Source organism: Lingula anatina, chromosome 3, assembly GCF_051362555.1.
Source record: "Lingula anatina isolate TDL-2025a chromosome 3, LinAna3.0, whole genome shotgun sequence".
Classification (NCBI taxonomy): domain Eukaryota; kingdom Metazoa; phylum Brachiopoda; class Lingulata; order Lingulida; family Lingulidae; genus Lingula; species Lingula anatina.
In genome coordinates, this window is record NC_141769.1 from 3,591,344 (window position 1) to 3,608,803 (window position 17,460).

General features: G+C 34.0%; 3 protein-coding genes across 7 annotated transcripts; 1 reads left to right on the forward strand and 2 right to left on the reverse strand.

The window, feature by feature from the left end:
• Positions 1-315: 315 nt before the first annotated feature.
• Positions 316-4,828, forward strand: LOC106162504 (E3 ubiquitin-protein ligase RNF14). The gene is made up of 6 exons (XM_013539810.2): positions 316-582; positions 918-1,045; positions 1,377-1,904; positions 2,323-2,551; positions 2,910-3,082; positions 3,435-4,828. The coding sequence occupies exons 1-6, from the start codon at positions 411-413 to the stop codon at positions 3,648-3,650; spliced, it is 1,446 nt and encodes a 481-aa protein (XP_013395264.2). The 5' UTR covers positions 316-410; the 3' UTR covers positions 3,651-4,828.
• Positions 4,829-4,925: 97 nt separating this feature from the next.
• LOC106162505 (protein unc-50 homolog) lies at positions 4,926-9,600 on the reverse strand. Its single transcript, XM_013539811.2, has 8 exons — positions 9,435-9,600; positions 8,618-8,871; positions 8,316-8,341; positions 8,052-8,117; positions 7,542-7,662; positions 7,066-7,205; positions 6,630-6,734; positions 4,926-6,129 (listed from the first exon to the last, which is right to left on the reverse strand). The coding sequence occupies exons 2-8, from the start codon at positions 8,848-8,850 to the stop codon at positions 5,984-5,986; spliced, it is 837 nt and encodes a 278-aa protein (XP_013395265.1). The 5' UTR covers positions 8,851-8,871; positions 9,435-9,600; the 3' UTR covers positions 4,926-5,983.
• Positions 9,601-10,293: 693 nt separating this feature from the next.
• LOC106153246 (sarcoplasmic calcium-binding proteins I, III, and IV) lies at positions 10,294-16,993 on the reverse strand. 5 transcript variants are annotated; one of them, XM_087008704.1, is made up of 8 exons: positions 16,388-16,553; positions 14,894-14,972; positions 14,370-14,474; positions 13,807-13,859; positions 13,151-13,305; positions 12,693-12,787; positions 11,955-12,064; positions 10,294-11,423 (listed from the first exon to the last, which is right to left on the reverse strand). In XM_087008704.1, exons 1-8 carry the CDS (start codon positions 16,547-16,549, stop codon positions 11,310-11,312), a joined length of 873 nt encoding a protein of 290 aa, XP_086864830.1. In that variant the 5' UTR covers positions 16,550-16,553; the 3' UTR covers positions 10,294-11,309. The 5 variants fall into 5 exon arrangements, with proteins under 5 accessions (XP_086864830.1, XP_086864834.1, XP_086864832.1 ...); XM_087008708.1 differs by lacking the exon at positions 16,388-16,553 and adding an exon at positions 16,844-16,993 and having other exon boundaries at positions 10,295-11,423; XM_087008706.1 differs by lacking the exon at positions 16,388-16,553 and adding an exon at positions 16,806-16,939 and having other exon boundaries at positions 10,295-11,423.
• Positions 16,994-17,460: the final 467 nt, after the last annotated feature.

A 17,460-nucleotide genomic window follows, 5' to 3' on the forward strand; every position in this document is an offset into this window, starting at 1 on the left:
TTTTGCTTTTATATCACCCTATTTTATTTGAGATTACTCTTTCCTGTGTTTACTTGCAACTGGACTTGTGTTATCAAGTGTATTGCGCTGTGTTCCGCTGTATTGCAGTGTATTGCGCATTTCAGTCCTACCCAGTTGGTAATGCACTCTGCAATTTTGAAATGATATAAAGTAAACAAGCTGCAATTATAGACCAAACAGTTAAGGCATATAGATCAAAATATAAAATTTTCTGTTGTGTAATTATTTTAGTTGCAGTTGTACTTAAATCACAAATTTTTATGTGAAATCAGTAAAGTTCGATGTCCATCCCTACAGCGCGCGTTACCCTTAACGAGGTCACAGAGTCGAGCTAGTTGTCACCACTCAAGTAAATTGCTCAACGTTATGTAAATGTAGATTCTGTGAAAATGACAAGCAGCGATCAGGAGGCCCAGGAAAATGAACTGTTAGCTCTAGCCAGTATATATGACAGTGATGATATCTTTACAGCTTCCGAAACGGGAAGTGAACCCGGAGGCCAATTTATGGCTTGCTTGGATCTGCCACCTTCATTCTACGTCAAGTTTGGAATTTGGAAAAGTACAGTACACATTTATTTACACATTTATTTACACATTATTTAGCCTCAGTCTTGAAGCTGTAATAGTCGGTGGCTTTTCCTTGCCATGCATTTTCTGCATAAGTGAACCACTGAAAATCATAGCCAAACTTTTTCTGTATTACTATAATACAAGTACATGCGCCTTTATTCCATTTTATTAAATTATACCTGTTTATCGTACGTGATTACAGGATGTTGTATTATTATATAGAGGCAGAATGCATTTCTATGTGACATTGCGCTCTAGTAGGTAGAACAGACTTATATCCTCAACGTGTGTGATTTTTACATATGATTTTGTCTTTGATTTTAGACAACCATGAAGAGCACCAGCTACAATTTCTTCCACCAATTGTGCTTAACTTTCAACTGGTACCTGACTACCCTTCAAAGAACCCCCCAAATTTTACTCTGTCCTGCAAGTGGCTGTCAAAGGAACAGGTATGCAGCATTGCTAGATCTCCTGCACAAATTGTCAGGCTGGTCAGCTGATTTCATGGAACATGTATACATGATACTAATATCAGGGGTGGTTTGAGGCCGTCTTCTGGGTCTTTCGGGGAGATGGTCAGATTTTCAAGTTTACATTGACGGGTATATAACTTTTTTGTTGGAAGACGGTCAAAAATTTAAGATGGATCAACAAAGATAATTTGGAAGGCATGTCAGAAAGTATCTTTGGATCTGCCCCTGAATATATTGAGCTTGAGTATAATTTTCTTTTATTATTTTTAATACTTTGATTGTGTATTGCCTGTTACTTTTTTTGCAGCTGACAAGACTGTGTAAAAAGCTGGATGAAATTTGGTTAGAGAATGAAAATCAGGAAATTCTGTTTTTGTGGATGAGTTTCCTGAAAGATGAGGCAATGGAATATCTTCATATCCAAAGTCCTCTGGACCTGTCAAACATCTTATCAAAGAAAGCAAGAAAGTCGTCTTCCATGAAAATGGAAAAAGGCAATTTTACACCATATGATAAAGGACAGGGTAAAAAAATCATGGACTCAAACTATGACTCAAGAGCTGTGCAAGACATTGCTTCACAAGAGCTCCTTTTACCAGCTTTGTTAGAGTACAACAAGGCAGAAAAAGAGGCTGCATTTAAAAGGACTTTGTATGCATGCAATGTTTGTTTCCTTGAAAAGCTTGGGACATTGTGCATGCAATTTTTAGATTGCGACCATGTGTACTGCAAGGAATGCATGAAGGATTACTTCACAGTCCAAATCACTGATGGAAACGTCAAGGCATTGACTTGCCCACATGACAAGTGTCAATCACAGGCACACCCTTCCCAGGTAAGGTTTTATTTGTATGAAGAAAAAAAAAAGAAAAACTAGAACATGATTTTTTTAAGCATGCTCTGCTGTCAATAGATACATTAATGTTAACACTATCCCTGCTGTTCGATGTCTTCAAATTATTAATTTTTTTAAACCAAAAAATGTTAAATGATAAGGTATTTAGTACTGATGTTTTCTAAGATTTTTAGGCCTTATTTAAAAATTATCTAAATTATTTAAGTTCAGTTCAAGTACAATCTTTCATAATTGATTTAAAAGTACTTTTTTTGTACAAAATACCATGGATAAAGAAATATATATTTGTATATTGTTGTTTGATTGGATTTAAAACTCCCAATGGATTATGATAACTTGTATATATTTAGAAATCTATATTATGATGAACTAATGATGTTCTTGATTTAATGTCAAGGTAAAAGAATTAGTTGGAGCTGACCTGTATGCAAGATACGATCGCCTGTTACTGCACACCACCCTGGAGACAATGGCAGACATTGCCTACTGTCCCCGCCCCATTTGTCAGACCCCTGTGTTACTGGAGAAGGAAACAACATATGGATGCTGCTCTGAGTGCAGTTATGTGTTTTGTACTATCTGTAAGCTGACTTATCATGGGGTGTCCCCTTGCAGGATAAGACCAGGCAAGTTGATTACTTTTTTTTTTTTTTGCAATAATGTATTTTTGTTGCCTCATTTTAATAATAAGTCATTTGGCCAGTTTCTTTAGAAGTGATTTGGTTTGTATGTTGTCAGTGATCAACATTTGTTGTTTGTAACTTTAGATTTGATTTGTTATTACAGTAGTTTCAAACTTTGGTCTATCGTTCAGAATCTGTTGTACAAGATGAAGTTAGATTGTTCCAGACTTCTTTACACGCCTGCAGATTTTCATCTGATTTAATGGCAGTTACAACTATAAAGGCATGATTATTGATTTCAAACAAGAAGTCAGAACAAACAAAATTATAATTTAACAGATATTATTTTGTAAATTTTCAGATGAGTTCAATGAACTTTGTGAGCAGTATCGCAATGGGTCACCTGAAAAAAAGAAATTGTTGGAGCAGAAATATGGAGCTGCTAACTTGAAGAAAATATTGGATGAGAATGTCACCAGGAAATGGATTGAAGAAAACAGCAAGCAGTGCCCAAGTTGTGGATCTTCTATTGAGGTAACGTGCCTTTTTACACAGAATTTCTAGTTGCTTTAAAAACACTTTACCAGCCACCATTTCATCTGCTGACGGTCAGACTTCATCAGGAAAATGTGGTCTGTCATAGGTATCACCACTGTCAGCAGATAAAATATTGGCTGGTAAATTTCAGTTAATTTTTTCTATGGCTATTGAAATGAACCTGTTCTTGTTTATTAAAAACACAGCTAATGAAACTGTTCAACCCTTTTTAAAGATATTCACTACAATACCAAGTAATACATATGCGAACAACTACATGGAGTCTTACTCAATAAAATTTGGTCAGCTGGAATAATTTTTTTAAACAAGTTTTTAAAATTTCGTTTAGAAAATTGATGGCTGCAACAAGATGACTTGCACCAAATGTCACTCCTACTTCTGCTGGTTGTGTAAAGCCCCTCTGAGCCGCAGTAATCCATATGGACATTTCAACACACTCGGCTCAGGATGCTTCAGTAAACTTTTTGAGGGAGTGGAGACCAACCGGGACTTCTTCGAAGAGGCTGATTTCTTTGATGACGACGATGACTGGGAACCTTATTAAATGTTGGAAAAAATACTGACGAAAAGTTATTATTAAGGTTTATGAGTGATGATTTATACGGACGGTTTAATTAATAGAGTGTATTGGTGTAAAAGTGGATTTTGTATGACGGAGTGGGGCTGTTGCTGCCTGGAATTGCTGCTTCTTAAAACCATTTTTTTTCAGAAATTGGTGAAGCATGATGGCACACAGCATGATTTGTATTTGATATATTATCAAACATTATGTTAATAGGGAGTCGATGTTTTGGACATAATTGCAGCAATGCAGTCAGGGTCTTCAAAGTTTAAGGGTATTTTCAACATAAGCCTCTGTCCTGGTCGATGCTTTTAATTGAAAAGACATGAGCTTTTCCCCCGAAATTGTGGAATTCCATATTTTAAATTCAGTTCATCATGCGCCCAGACTCCCAGCCAGTAGGTATTGGTGCCATAATAATGTGTCAGATTTGTTCAAAAACCAAGACTCATGTCTAATAAAAGTTTAGAGGATATAATCACAATATGGTGTCTTCTACAGAAGCAGTTGTATACATGAAAATTGGATTGTTTTTTACATTTAAAAGGTTGTGGTATAAGGTGGTGTATTTTAAAAAGGTGCTTAAAATTATCCAGTTATAATGCCAATGGATCCAGAGAAGTGGCCTCATTTTCTTGTGATAACTATCATATTGCTGTAATTTAACAGTTAGGGTTCTTTAAATTTTAATTTCAGTTGTTATATTGGGGAAAATGAAGAGATCTAAGTTATACAGAAAATTCATTGTTCCAGATAAAACCATATTACAGTTAGTGTAATTTGTATGCGATCTTGAAATTCAGTGATTTGATCTGATAGCATTTGATCTAGATAACATAATAATGTCTGTCACAAGCTTACTTAGGCTATGTTGCATACACTGATTAGCTTCTGTCCATTGTCAAGAGGATGTAAAAATGGCATATTTCTTTTTTCTCTAATTTTTATTTTTGTAGTTATGGGAAGTAGGTTAGTATGGTGCAGAAAGTCACTGTGCAATTTTGTTTACTCTAGAAATAACATTTGGCAAGTTGTTAATTGTGAGTGTTGGCATTTTTGTTGGTTCTAATTTGTTTAGATTATGTCAGCTTGATTGGTACTCTTTTCATATTTAATTGTTAAAATAAAAGTCACAAATGGAAAATAATTTTCAAATAGAAGACTAGTTCCGTGTTTGTGAAACCTCTAAGGTCAGTCCTATGGTACCCATTACTTTGCCCTTGCGTTGATCAAGTAATATCAAATTTTCAAAACCACTTGTTGAACCAATCTCCAGATTTATTAAGATGCACTTCCCAAGTACAAGAAATACATATTCATAATAGTTCATTTCATACACATTATCTGCAGTAACCCCACATACTTTCCTATTCCACAGAACATACCAGAAATATGATCTTGATCTTATTTACAAAATGTACAGTTTTATGTACAATGTTGTATCACATGTAAATTTCTCACACCAACACAGAAAATATGAAAACAAGCAATCTAGAATGCTAAGATTTTAAGCATTGTAAAATGGAACTACATTTACCAAGTTTATCCTTGTCCAAATGTTTCCTTTTTTGCACAAAGTTATAAGAAGTTTGACTCCCTGCCCAGTAAGTGATCAGAATACTTCTTAATATATTTATAAATTGCATCCAATAAACCCATACCAATTGGGTCCATACCTGCATAATATAACTTTTCCCCAAACTGGTCAAAACTTACAAGAAGCATTTCTTTCTTCCTAAGTTAATTAAAGTAAATGTCTTTCCAGCATATTACTTGAAAGAGTATATTCAGCATTTGTTCACATTTTGTATTCTGGAATATATGATCAAAACCATAACATTTATCATGTGTATTTAAACTACAAGCAGAATGTGAAATATGACACAAAACCATTCCAGCTACGATGAAAACCATTATTACACTGTACTATTGCTGCCTTGGACAAATGTTTCTATGCAGATGAGTCCAGTTTAATCAGTGCACATACTGCATCATTCACCTAAGTATGAGGAAACAGGTACAATGCCTCATACAGATTAGTTGACACACACCAGATTCTTGTCTTCTGAGTTAAAAGCGACCCCCAGGTGCCCGTTTTCAGTGCATATGCTTAACGCGGTATAACATTATGCATATGAAGCAGTGACTTATCACCATTTAAAGATGCTTGAATTTATTTGGCTTGGACTTTTTTAATATGCAATACAAATTACTTGGTTACGTAAAAGGTTGATAACATCATCCCCTCATATCTGTCATGCATGTCTTCATTAGGTATTTTACACTGTACACCAAGCTCTGGTAAAGTCCCAGTCCTAGTACGGGCTCCAAACCCTATAGTGATAAAAGTTGCAGAGATACCTGGTAAAATTCCACCCAAATGCTATTGAAAGGATGTAAAAGATTACCAGTCCCATCATAGGTGAGAGTAATACCTGCGCCTTCTTTAAAAATGGTAAAGCTGAAAAAAGTGAAGATGTCATTAGAGATGTCCTTCAAATGTGTAACAAATATTAACCAATAATTAAGAGGTATAGTTATGTGCTAAATATCCAATGTTATTTTTCAGTCATCAATGACCAATGTTAACATAGGGACTTACAATCACTACCCAAAGAATTCAAATGATTTTGCATCCACTATCATTCAGTTTCCCAACAAGGTGCCCTCTTTTCTGCTTGTAGCAATTGTACTGAAAATGACAGTGGCGAGTTCCCAATAGTTTGAAACTCAGGGTGATGACTGGTGAAGAATCAATCCATTGTGGACTTAATACCAGAGATATACGGGTCCTTTCAGTAAGTTGTCCTTTACACTAACGAAATTGAAAAAGAAAATTATTTCCTTGTGGTCCCTTCTATAATTTGTCTTTCACAAGGATAAAACACTTCAGAATCTCAGATAAATGCATATGCCCCTTTAAAGCAACCACTGTTGGGCATTAGTAATAGTACAACTCACCACTATATCCCAAAAATGTTATGTACACATAGTATCCCACTGCTACCAGCCACAGCGTATTGCCAAAAAAGTAGGATAAGAAGGACTGATGGTTGGCGTTTATAACTGAAATTTAAGAGGAAAAACTGTGTTATTTTTCATATCTTTGAAAAGATGCATTAGCTAAATGTTCTTTGTTTTTGCTGAACATGCTCATACTTTTGTCTGAAATATATATTTAAAAATTCAAAATTGTGCAATTTTTGAAAGTTTCATTCAAAATTATACTGATATCAGATGCAATGCAATTAAAAGAGACCTTAAAAGTAGACATTTTAATTATTTCTACCTCTAAACATAACCTTATCATTTGGGATAAGAACTTCAATTAAAACTGTATTAACATTAATTGGAAATGGTTTTTAAACTAGGAAATAACACCAGTCTGCATACTTACAGTACAAAAATGGCAGCTGAAAAACATGCAGAATCATGAGCACAGGGAAGAAGGCATTTAAGTGAACGTCAAAAGCATAACCAAACTCCACCTCCTGGCCTCTGTTTGGAATTGCGACAAGATACCTGTTGGCCACAAACCTAGAGTAAAAATAAATTAAAAACATGTAGGAGAAATGATTTGTTTTTTTTTTTTACTAATAAAAATCCTTAAACCATAAAGTTCATGCTGAAAATTTTAAGATATGTTTAGAAAATAAAATGTATAGCATGCGCTTAAATTTTTCATTCTTTATTGTATGAAATCTTATTACTTCCTGTTGAAATTTTATAATTACCAGTACACTTTGTTTTCCTCAAACATGAAAAAATACAATTTTAAATAATATGCACTTTTCTGCTTAAAAGCGAGAAAAAATGAGTTAATCATTCCACTGAAAACAAAACAGTATCTATAAATTATAGTAGTTTTCTCACCAGAATATAGAGGCCACCAGTAGTCCCATTCCTATACAGTCCACAAATATCACCCAAATAGTAAACTTGAGGAAATTAAAGAAACCAAGACCAAGGACTAGTGCAAAGCCTATAGAGGACCCTGAAATGAATAAAAATCCATCTTCATTTCTAAAAGCAATTTTCCTTGAAACTATGTCTTTATTAAGGAAGTTTTCGTTATGGTTGCTTTGTCAGTTTAAGCAACCATGGAACAATGATAAACCTTTTATGTCTTCTCATATTTGGAAAACTATATCAATAATCAAATATAACTAAAGTAAAAAAATGGACTGAAAACAAATTAACCATTTACTTCCTAATGCATCACTGTCAAAAAAGAGTATTATAACACTTGAAATAACTTGCTTAATTTAATCTATTCACATAGCATATAGAAAACTTACAACAGTCCTTAAACCAATTTAGACAATGCTGACTTTTAATAATTTTTTAAAACATTATTTCAAACTCCTTTATACGTCTACTCACCACACAAACAGAAACCTAAAAGCACCAAAAAAGCTGGGTCATCCCTTGCCCACTGGTCCTTGGTTTCTGAAACAGTGATGGCAGTCAAAATAGTGATGGCTGACAGAATATGAGTAATGATTTACAAAGAGATTTCAAATCGTTCTTTAGATATCTAAAATTCCTGATGCATACAAAACCATTATTTTTCTTTACATCTTTTTAACATCAATCAGCTTTTAGGAGTTAAATGAGTAGAACTCTTCTACAAAAGACAAAACTTACGTTTTCTATACTGAAAATTCCTGTACCTGTCAAGACAAAAAATTAACAAATACAAATATGAAATTTCAAAGAAAATAAATAAATAATTTATCATAAAAACATGTGATATAAAGTAGAATAAATGCAATCAAATGTTTGAAATATGGCACCATTCACACGTATCCATCTTAATCTTGACGCCATTTTTATAGTTTAAATTATCTGTTTTATCTGACACCTATTCAACATAATGTCCTGCAAATAAAAACATTGCTAATATACAAAAAATGCTACAAAACAATATCTATTATTTCAATACTTACACTTTCTGTGGAGCAATAAACAAATAGATCATCTGCCAAAAAGCATACTCAAAATCCATCTGTCGAAACTTGAAGAGGCGTTTGAAATATCTGTATTTCTTTGCCGACAAAGCCAGGTCAGAGCACCTCTGGGACATGGTTGGTGACGTGTGAGATGTATGCATGTTCATATAGAGTGTGGCCTCGCCTGGCTGTGGGGAGGGGGGAGGGGATGTCTTGGTGTAGCTCTGCATTGTGATAAGCTGTCAGTGTCTCTGGAAAAGAAATAATGAATTTAATTTCTGTTTGATAGAGGTTTGGATTTTGAGCTTTGCTGAAATTGGATTTTGAGCTTTGCTGAAATTGTAATGAATGTTGAAAGGTGGAAAGTATTTCACCATGCATGTTATCGTTCAGGCCTCCTAGCAGCCCACTTTAAATTTCATGTAAATAGACACATAACCATTGCATGTGTCTAATTACTAGTGTCATATCCACCTGTGACTGAAAATTCAACTATTGGAACTATGGGAATAAGGAAACCATCACAATTAGTGATTGTATGGAACTGTAAAGCCTTAGCTTGGCCGAATGACGAGGGTCTCTTTTCGTTGTTCCTGCTAGTTTGTTGCTTAATCTCCTTATCACTACCTTCAAAGTTATACAGTATATATAAGAAAAACTTAAACATGTATGAATGGTGCAAAATTACCCAAATTTTCATTCGAACTCGGTAACTGCGTGTACGCATTTCCCCAACTGCCGTTGCGATCCCATATCGGAATCATAACCCAGATTTAGTGAAAATTTTTATTAAAATATGAGAAAATGGTCAAACCTCGATCAAAGCTTGCTCCACTTCAAACTGCTAAGCGCAGACTTTACTAACTTCGCATAGGAGTCATATCTTGCCAAGTTGACATCTCTAACTCGGCAACTCTGCGCATGTCCATAGGCTAACTTCCGTCTATAGCACCTGGTTCCGAGTTATTTTGGTTCTTTTCAAAGGCCATATAACCGAAGGTTATATCAAAGCACATGTAATTGTTGATATTATTTATCTATATTCAATTTAAGAAAATATTTATTATTTATCATTTATTATTTATTAAGAAAAAATATCATGTGCAACAGATATTATAAAGGAGTACAAAAAAGTATAATGCAAGCTACAGGTAGGCTTCCTTCTAAAGAGACGCGGTTTTCAGATTAGTTCCGAAAAGATACTGTCCACGAGGTTATGGTCTACAAAGAACACGATTAATAACCGCAACCCTGATAATGGGTAAAAGGAAATCGTCGTTTGAGCCAACGATTTTTTTCCATAAATAAAAATTGAAAAACTCTCTATTACGCTCTTGTAAATATTATTCAATGACTTCATTTATGTTAAGTAAATTTTCTTGATTCACACACACACACACACACACCCACACACACAAAAATATATATATATTGTTCTAATTTTGTTACAAGGATAATTTATTCAACAGTATAACAGTATATATTAACCGTCCTGGGTCTGTGGGTTTCAAATGCTTGAGTGAAAGTTGTAAAAACGACTTGAAAATTCTGAAAAAGTAGCTTGCAATTTCTCATCGCATTTCGACCATGTGAAAAAAAAAAAAAACTTTCATGCAGACTGGAAATCAGGCATAATACTGCCCCCTTCCCCCCCCCCCACCCCCCCTTTTCATGCAGATGCCAATGGAAAGCTAATGGGCTTACTTTGGTAATTCGTGCACAATGTAGGCCCACTTCTCCGTCAGCGGCCAACTAATTATAGGCCTATAAAAAATTCTTGCAGCACAGAAAAGTGCAGGTATGTAATAGATAGACGCCGAGTCAGCAAGAGTTATGTGGCATACACGAGTGCATAGCATGAGTCCTCACAGAGGGTAAACACATCGTAGGCAGTCTATAGTTTATATATCCCTTCTTCCACCCTGCACCAGTGTATAAATGTGAAGATGTAGCATTTTTACCGTTTACACTTTTTTCTACCATAAATAACAGATGCCTTTCGACAACTAGCTTGTTAAAAATTCAGATGCCATTAAATAACATGTCAAGAACAAGTCACAACCATGTTTTACAAGCTACCGCGGTAGTAATTAATGGACTGCATGAGGCAGTAAATGTGTATCAAGAATACAGCCCAAATCTATTATAACAATGCCTAAAACCATGATCAATATTGAGAATTGAATGTCCAAAACCCATAGATGTATATCTATAGGGTCTTTTTTTTTTCAAATTTATAAACAAGCAAGTAAATAAAAAAGTGCCCAGCAAAAAACAAACTTATTTTTTAATTTTTTCTTCGCATTGTTATTTACAAGGACTAAAAACAATTCAACCATTTACATTTGTGCTTTTTTTTTTTTTTTGCTTATTTTCACTTTCTGTTCTTTCTTTTAGTGTGTGATCTACTTCGGGAGACATTTGCAGCAAATAATTATCTTCTTTATGTGAGAAGATGTAAGTAAGTCTCTCGGCATCACCATTGCAAGCACTGTCCAGTCAACATAATATTATACAATAGTGTACCTGTGTATTCTTAAGTGGTTTGTACCAGTTTTGGTCATTACCACAAAAACATTGTCTATTTCTTCAAACTGAGTAATAAAGCAGCTGTGTACGTCCTGAATTTCACTTCAAGCTTAAAATTTTTTTTGAAATACTTGTTAAGTATTCTACACTGTAGTTCCTATTATAGTACTATAGGTCCGTAGGCATAACGCCCAAAAGTATCTGGGTCATCTGACCATGTGTAGTCTGCATAGACAGCCCTGTAGTGGTAAATGTCCATGTCATACTTCCCATTCTGAATGCAAAAAAAAAAAAAAAAAAAAAAAAAAATTAAATCAATCAATAATTAACAATAATATTAATAATAAATAAAATAAATAGTATTCTTATAATAATAAAATGGATGGTTTTAAAAGTCAAATTGATAATTTAATCTAATAATAAATTAGGGATTATAATGATGTAACCTGATTTCACAATTAGAGAATTGTATTGAATATCTTTATTTTGAGGATTGCATAAGAGGATTAAGAAATAGATTATAAAGTCCAGTTAAATGCTTAAGTGACTTGTTTTAAACAATGACACTGGATTATTCCTTTAGGAATGAACCTGAATGCTAATTCTAAATTAATTTGAGGATGAATAATTAAAATCATATGAACTGAACTTGGAGGTATTCGATTTACTTAACTATATATACATCCCTTAAATCTTCAATGCCACCTATCTACATAAGATTCAAAAACTGACAAGAGGATTGAAACAGATTGTTTTTTAAAAACTCTTCTTACTTTTAAAAAGTAAACTAATCTATTCTGATCACCTCTGTTAAATGTGCCAGGTGCTCTATAGCTGTAGCCACATCCACGGGATATCTTCTATCAAATTTGGTCCAAAATTCACTGTATTCCTCAGCATCAATTACACCATCCTCTGAAATATAATATATACATTCTTGCAATTTCATACACTATATATCATTTATTTACACATTATTGCTGAGTTGTTGTATAATGAATAGTATTTATGTTTATATATATTGTCACCAGATGCATGTGACATATAAGCTGCAGAGTATAAGGATATAAAAGGAGTGTTAAAATCAGTTTCCAAATCATAGAGCTTTGAATAAGGCATTATTACTACATGAAAATAAATTAAAAAAAGAATTACGTCCTTTTATTCCAAGTTTGTGTTCATTAAATAAAACTCAACTGTTTGGTGCTTATGTATAATGCTAGTGCCTAACCATATTATCATACTTATTTGAAATTCATTTCCTTGGGAGTTGTTTTATCTGCTAAAATGCATTCCAAAAATGTTATCCATGATCCTATTTACAAGATAAATGTATCACAGAAAATGTAACAAACCCCTGTTAAAATTTTGGAGCAGATAAAATGGCTTTGATTATCTTTTTAATGATATGAGCACAAAAAGATATTGAATAAAATCTAAGACGGTAACATTGTACAGGTACTAAAATGAGTGAAGAGAAGAACAAACAGGATGGTAAAACATATGTGCACAAAAATCTTATTTATTTAGGATCCTGCCTTACTTTTGGTGTCCATCAAGTCAAACAAAGTGTCTGCCATGGTAAGGAGAAATGTGGGCAAATTATCATGGTTTTTGGCATGAACGTTGGCTGTGATGCTGAAATAAGAAGTGAAATAGACTTAATGATTGTAAATAGACTGCAATTAACTCTGAATGTTAACCACTTATTAACAGAATAACATGAAAATTGAGTACACATGTTAGACAGTTTTGCAGTTAGAGCTGGGATTTTAAAAAAAATCATTCTGAAGAAAGGATACTTTTTCACTATTTTCCCATATCTTTTTAAAAATAACAATATATTCCAGATGGGCATAGCAATTTATATAGGCTGTGGACAAAACTGTCATTTATATTCAGCTCATCTTATTTTGCTCTTTGCCAGCTGGTAAAGCAACTTTTTCAGCTCTTTATTAAAAAATCAGACCCTGCCACCTTTTTACTATAAGCTGTACCCACTTTGGATAGTAATGCAGCCATTCCTCAAGCGAAAGCTGTCCATCTGCATTTTCATCCATAAAATTGAGCATCTGCTGCCAGTGGGATTCAAATTCCACTTCAAAGGCTTTCAAAAGAGGGTCATCATCACTGAGATCATATGCTTCCTTGATTTTCTAAAATGAACTTATCAAAGTGAAAATGGAGAAAATTTTTTAAATTTTCAATAAGGGTTAAAATGGACGGCCGAGACTGTAACTTGTATGAATGCAAATAGAGCCTAGTTTATTTGTCTGAAAATGAAAGATGGCACCACTCCATATTAACCAAAAATGCAAACTGATAAATCAAATATAATTATAGAAAATATTTTAATAAGTTCCAGCATGATTTTAATCATATAATCTTAAATGCATGCCTTACTTTCAGTAATTTGGAAAAGAGTCTGTAAATTAATATGGATAGATTATAACTAACAATTCCCTAATAGATATAATTCCTTCTTTATATAAGTAAATAATTAATCCTGAAAGTTAGTCAAGCTCTTCACGTAGGTGTATTCATCAGACTGTGGTCACAGGATTGTCACCTAGGTGTCACTGCTGACACTGGCAAATGACAGCATTATTATTTTACAATCTAAATAAGTTTCAATTTTCATGAATAATAACACTTACCGCTATGTAATTGTCATAGTCTTCACGTTCCACAAAACCATCATCATCTATATCTGTAATCAAATAAAACGTAACTTTGCCGGACTAAATTGCTTAATGTTTCAAGACTAGAGGTTCAACTGCATTTGCTGCAATATTTTTACAGTCAGCAAAAGTTTGAAGAACCATGTGTTTTGTAAGGCATTGCTACATGTTGTATGCAAATACTGTACTGCTTTGTAATGTGCTTTATGTAGTGTGTTATATGGTCTTATAAAAAAGATACAATAATAACAAAAAAAGTATCTCTTAGAAGAAAGGGTATATGAGGGACAGAAATTGACTCCCCCTTGATAATAACTGCAATACATCACTGTACTTTGTATGTATATGTTAGATCAGCCATAGGAAATATAATCCTTTCAATTTTATCATTTCCTGATATCTGTATGCTAAATAGTTGCAGTTCAGAAATCAATACGATATTCATGCAATACTCAAATTTCTTTGTTTTAACAGAATATAATTACATTTTGGGAAAGAATTTTACCCGACTGTATATGGAAACCTAAGGCAATACCTACCATACAAGAAAAATTTCCGTTTCAGCTTTGATTTTTGAAATTCATTCAACTGTTCCACTTTTTCTGTCATGGTGCGTACCAGCGTCAGAGCAGCAGGTCGAGATACTAAAATATATACCTAATAATTCAATACAGATTCCAGAAGAGAATCAAATTACTTAGCATTAAAACTCAAATCATTCACGCTGTAAATGCCAAATGCCATAAAACAAAGAAATGAAAATTAAAAGGAGTTTCTTAAATTTTTTTTAAAAATTTGATATTTGAATTGGGGCAACTTAAAATAGACAAAAAAGTTTAAATCTCTCCAAGTGGTCATATTTCAGAAATGGCCATTATACTCCATATAATTTATCAATAAAGTAAAAAATAAGGATATCACAGTTTCTTTGTCTTTGAACAAGGATCTATGTTTTTCCCTCCATCAAGGACACTGAAAATATGTCAGAAAATGCTTGGCCTATGTTTGAGTAGAGTCAGGAGGGCCTTTTACATTACCAATTCAGGGAGGTACCCCAACTTACCAAGCTTCCTTACATGACTGCCTACTGCCGTCCTCACCATGAGAGGAAAGATTCCAGATGCCGCTCGCAGCATTTTCTTCTAAAACAAATTAAAAATACAAAACATAGATTTTGTTATGTTGTGAAGTTCTACTTGATGCAAAAGCACAACTGAATCATGTGGGTTTGTTGAACTTACTAGTAATCTGACAAAGATAGTATCTACTGTGTAAATCAAAGCTCAAGATTTGTGGTTCAGATAGTCTCCCATGCTTGGTCAATAGAAATAATTTATCTTAACAGATATTTTGCAGCTTGAGTATTTAATAATGTCCCTAAAACTGATGGCTACTAGCAAACATCATACCTAAAGACTCATAATCATGATACAAATGGGCATAAATTTAGATAAAAACAAGATGGTAATGCAAACTTAGGACTGGATTATTATATGATTTATTGTAATGTTTTTTTTTAAAGTTGCCCTGACCCCTACATCACACATTTGCCCTACTTTTTTACAGGCATATAACAAAGGTGACAGCAAGCACCCTAAAGGTTATATGAAAAACAAGTGCAGTATGTAATACCAAGAAGTTATAACTTCTTGGTAATACAGACTGCATTCACATATATTATACTTGCTCATAACATCAAGACTGGTCCACACATATTTTTTTCTTCTTAACCTACAAATTTTACACACATAACTACTATTACATATCTGAATATGAATAAACCATTTTAATTATTGATCTATCTCATTTTGATCAAAAGTTATTCAAGTTTTAGTGACACCACGTCTGTAATATTTTTCAGATGTCAAAAAATGTTGACCCACTTATTTTCACCCCTTAAAATGCCATAAGAACTTGGAATTTGCCACATAATGAGTAAATGAGCTAAGGGCATGAACATACATTTAAGAGAAAGAATTTGGGAGCACAGATGAGTACACTATGGGAAATACAAATTGATTAAATGTTTCTTCCAAAACATACATATATCTAGTAGGACTTAAAATCTTAACAATGGTTGAATGGTAAAAAGGAGGGGGGAGGGGCAACAAAAAATTACAAAATACATATTTTCCTACATTTCTTCATATATCTAACATGCTAGTGAAAAACTTAAGTGCATTTGCTAACACACCTGGCATATATGTACAGTACCCTAGCTGTCTTGTCCCCTTTTGCAGTCTTTTTTTATTTAAATCTAATTTAAAAGTTTGACTCAACTTAAAAGTTTGACTTATTATGGCAGTTTGTGTAAACAATCAAACTAGCGACACTTATTATCTGGTGTTCCCTGTAACAAGAGTAGAATTTCTACCAAACTGCATGGTGTAACATTAAATGACAAACAACCCTATAAACAATGGGGAGCCCCCCCCCCCCCCACCTCCCCCAGAAGATGTGGCCTACATGTAGGCCTATTACAAGAGGTAGTCAACAACAAATCATGCAATAAACATTTAAAAAAAGTTTTGATCTTATTTAAAATAACGAACTGAACACTGCAGCCTTTGTAGGCAAAACCCCTTTCCACTCCGAGATTCCTGTCATCAAAATTCTTGCCATCAATTTTCAGCCATGTAACATCTGTATTTATGCTGATGCCGTTTACCCCCCGATTTGAACAAATCACATAATGCCCGGCGGGAAAGTTTAGCTTCATTTGTCCTTACCATCCACTAATGATATGCGACAAGCTGTACTACTTTTAAAAAGACAGTCACAACAATACATTGTACCGGTTTTTACGTACAGGCCTGCTGCCAAACGTAAATTTAACTGTAGCCTTCAACGTACTGCAATTAGTCTTGATTTCAACTCTACTGATTTCACGCCACGACTTCCAATTACATCACATGTGATTATAAGCAGAACAGAATTTATCCAGGCCAAGAACTAACACTGTGTAACAAGATAACCCTGCAAAATTTGCTGCTAACGCCGGCAGGTCACTCACCGTCAAAGTGATCAGCTGTCCAGACCCAAGAAGAGAAGAAACTAGGTCACTAGTTTTGGATTCATCTAGGCCTGTCACACTTTATGGGGGGGTCTTTGAGAAGATGATTAATTTTTTACTTGTTAAAACAATAAATGGCTTTGTATATTATAGTGACACATTTGTGAAAATTGGAGCACAAATGCCAATCTCTAATTACGAGTGCACGTGATGATGACCCATATCTGGCCACTGCTGACCTTTAGTTGACCAGCGTAGTGGACTGTTCGGACTGTTCAACGTCTCAATCTGCAATGTATAAAGTCCACAATATATTTGTCATTTAAAGTTACCCTGATATAAATATGGTATTTATTATCATACGCTTTTCAAACGTGAATCTGCGTATTAAAGGTGGTAGGATATATAATTACAAGACAGGTAAAATTACAAGGCAGGTAATTGCAGGTACTGGACAACAACATGGTCAACGTTCGGCCATGTTTATTTGTGTCTGCAGTCAGCTGACCAAGCAACAGCTACTGCTGAGATTGAGGCACGTGATCCAACTACTGAAAGTATACAATAACAATACAATGCGTATCAGCAATTAGCCATAATCCGGTTGCTTTCTTTTG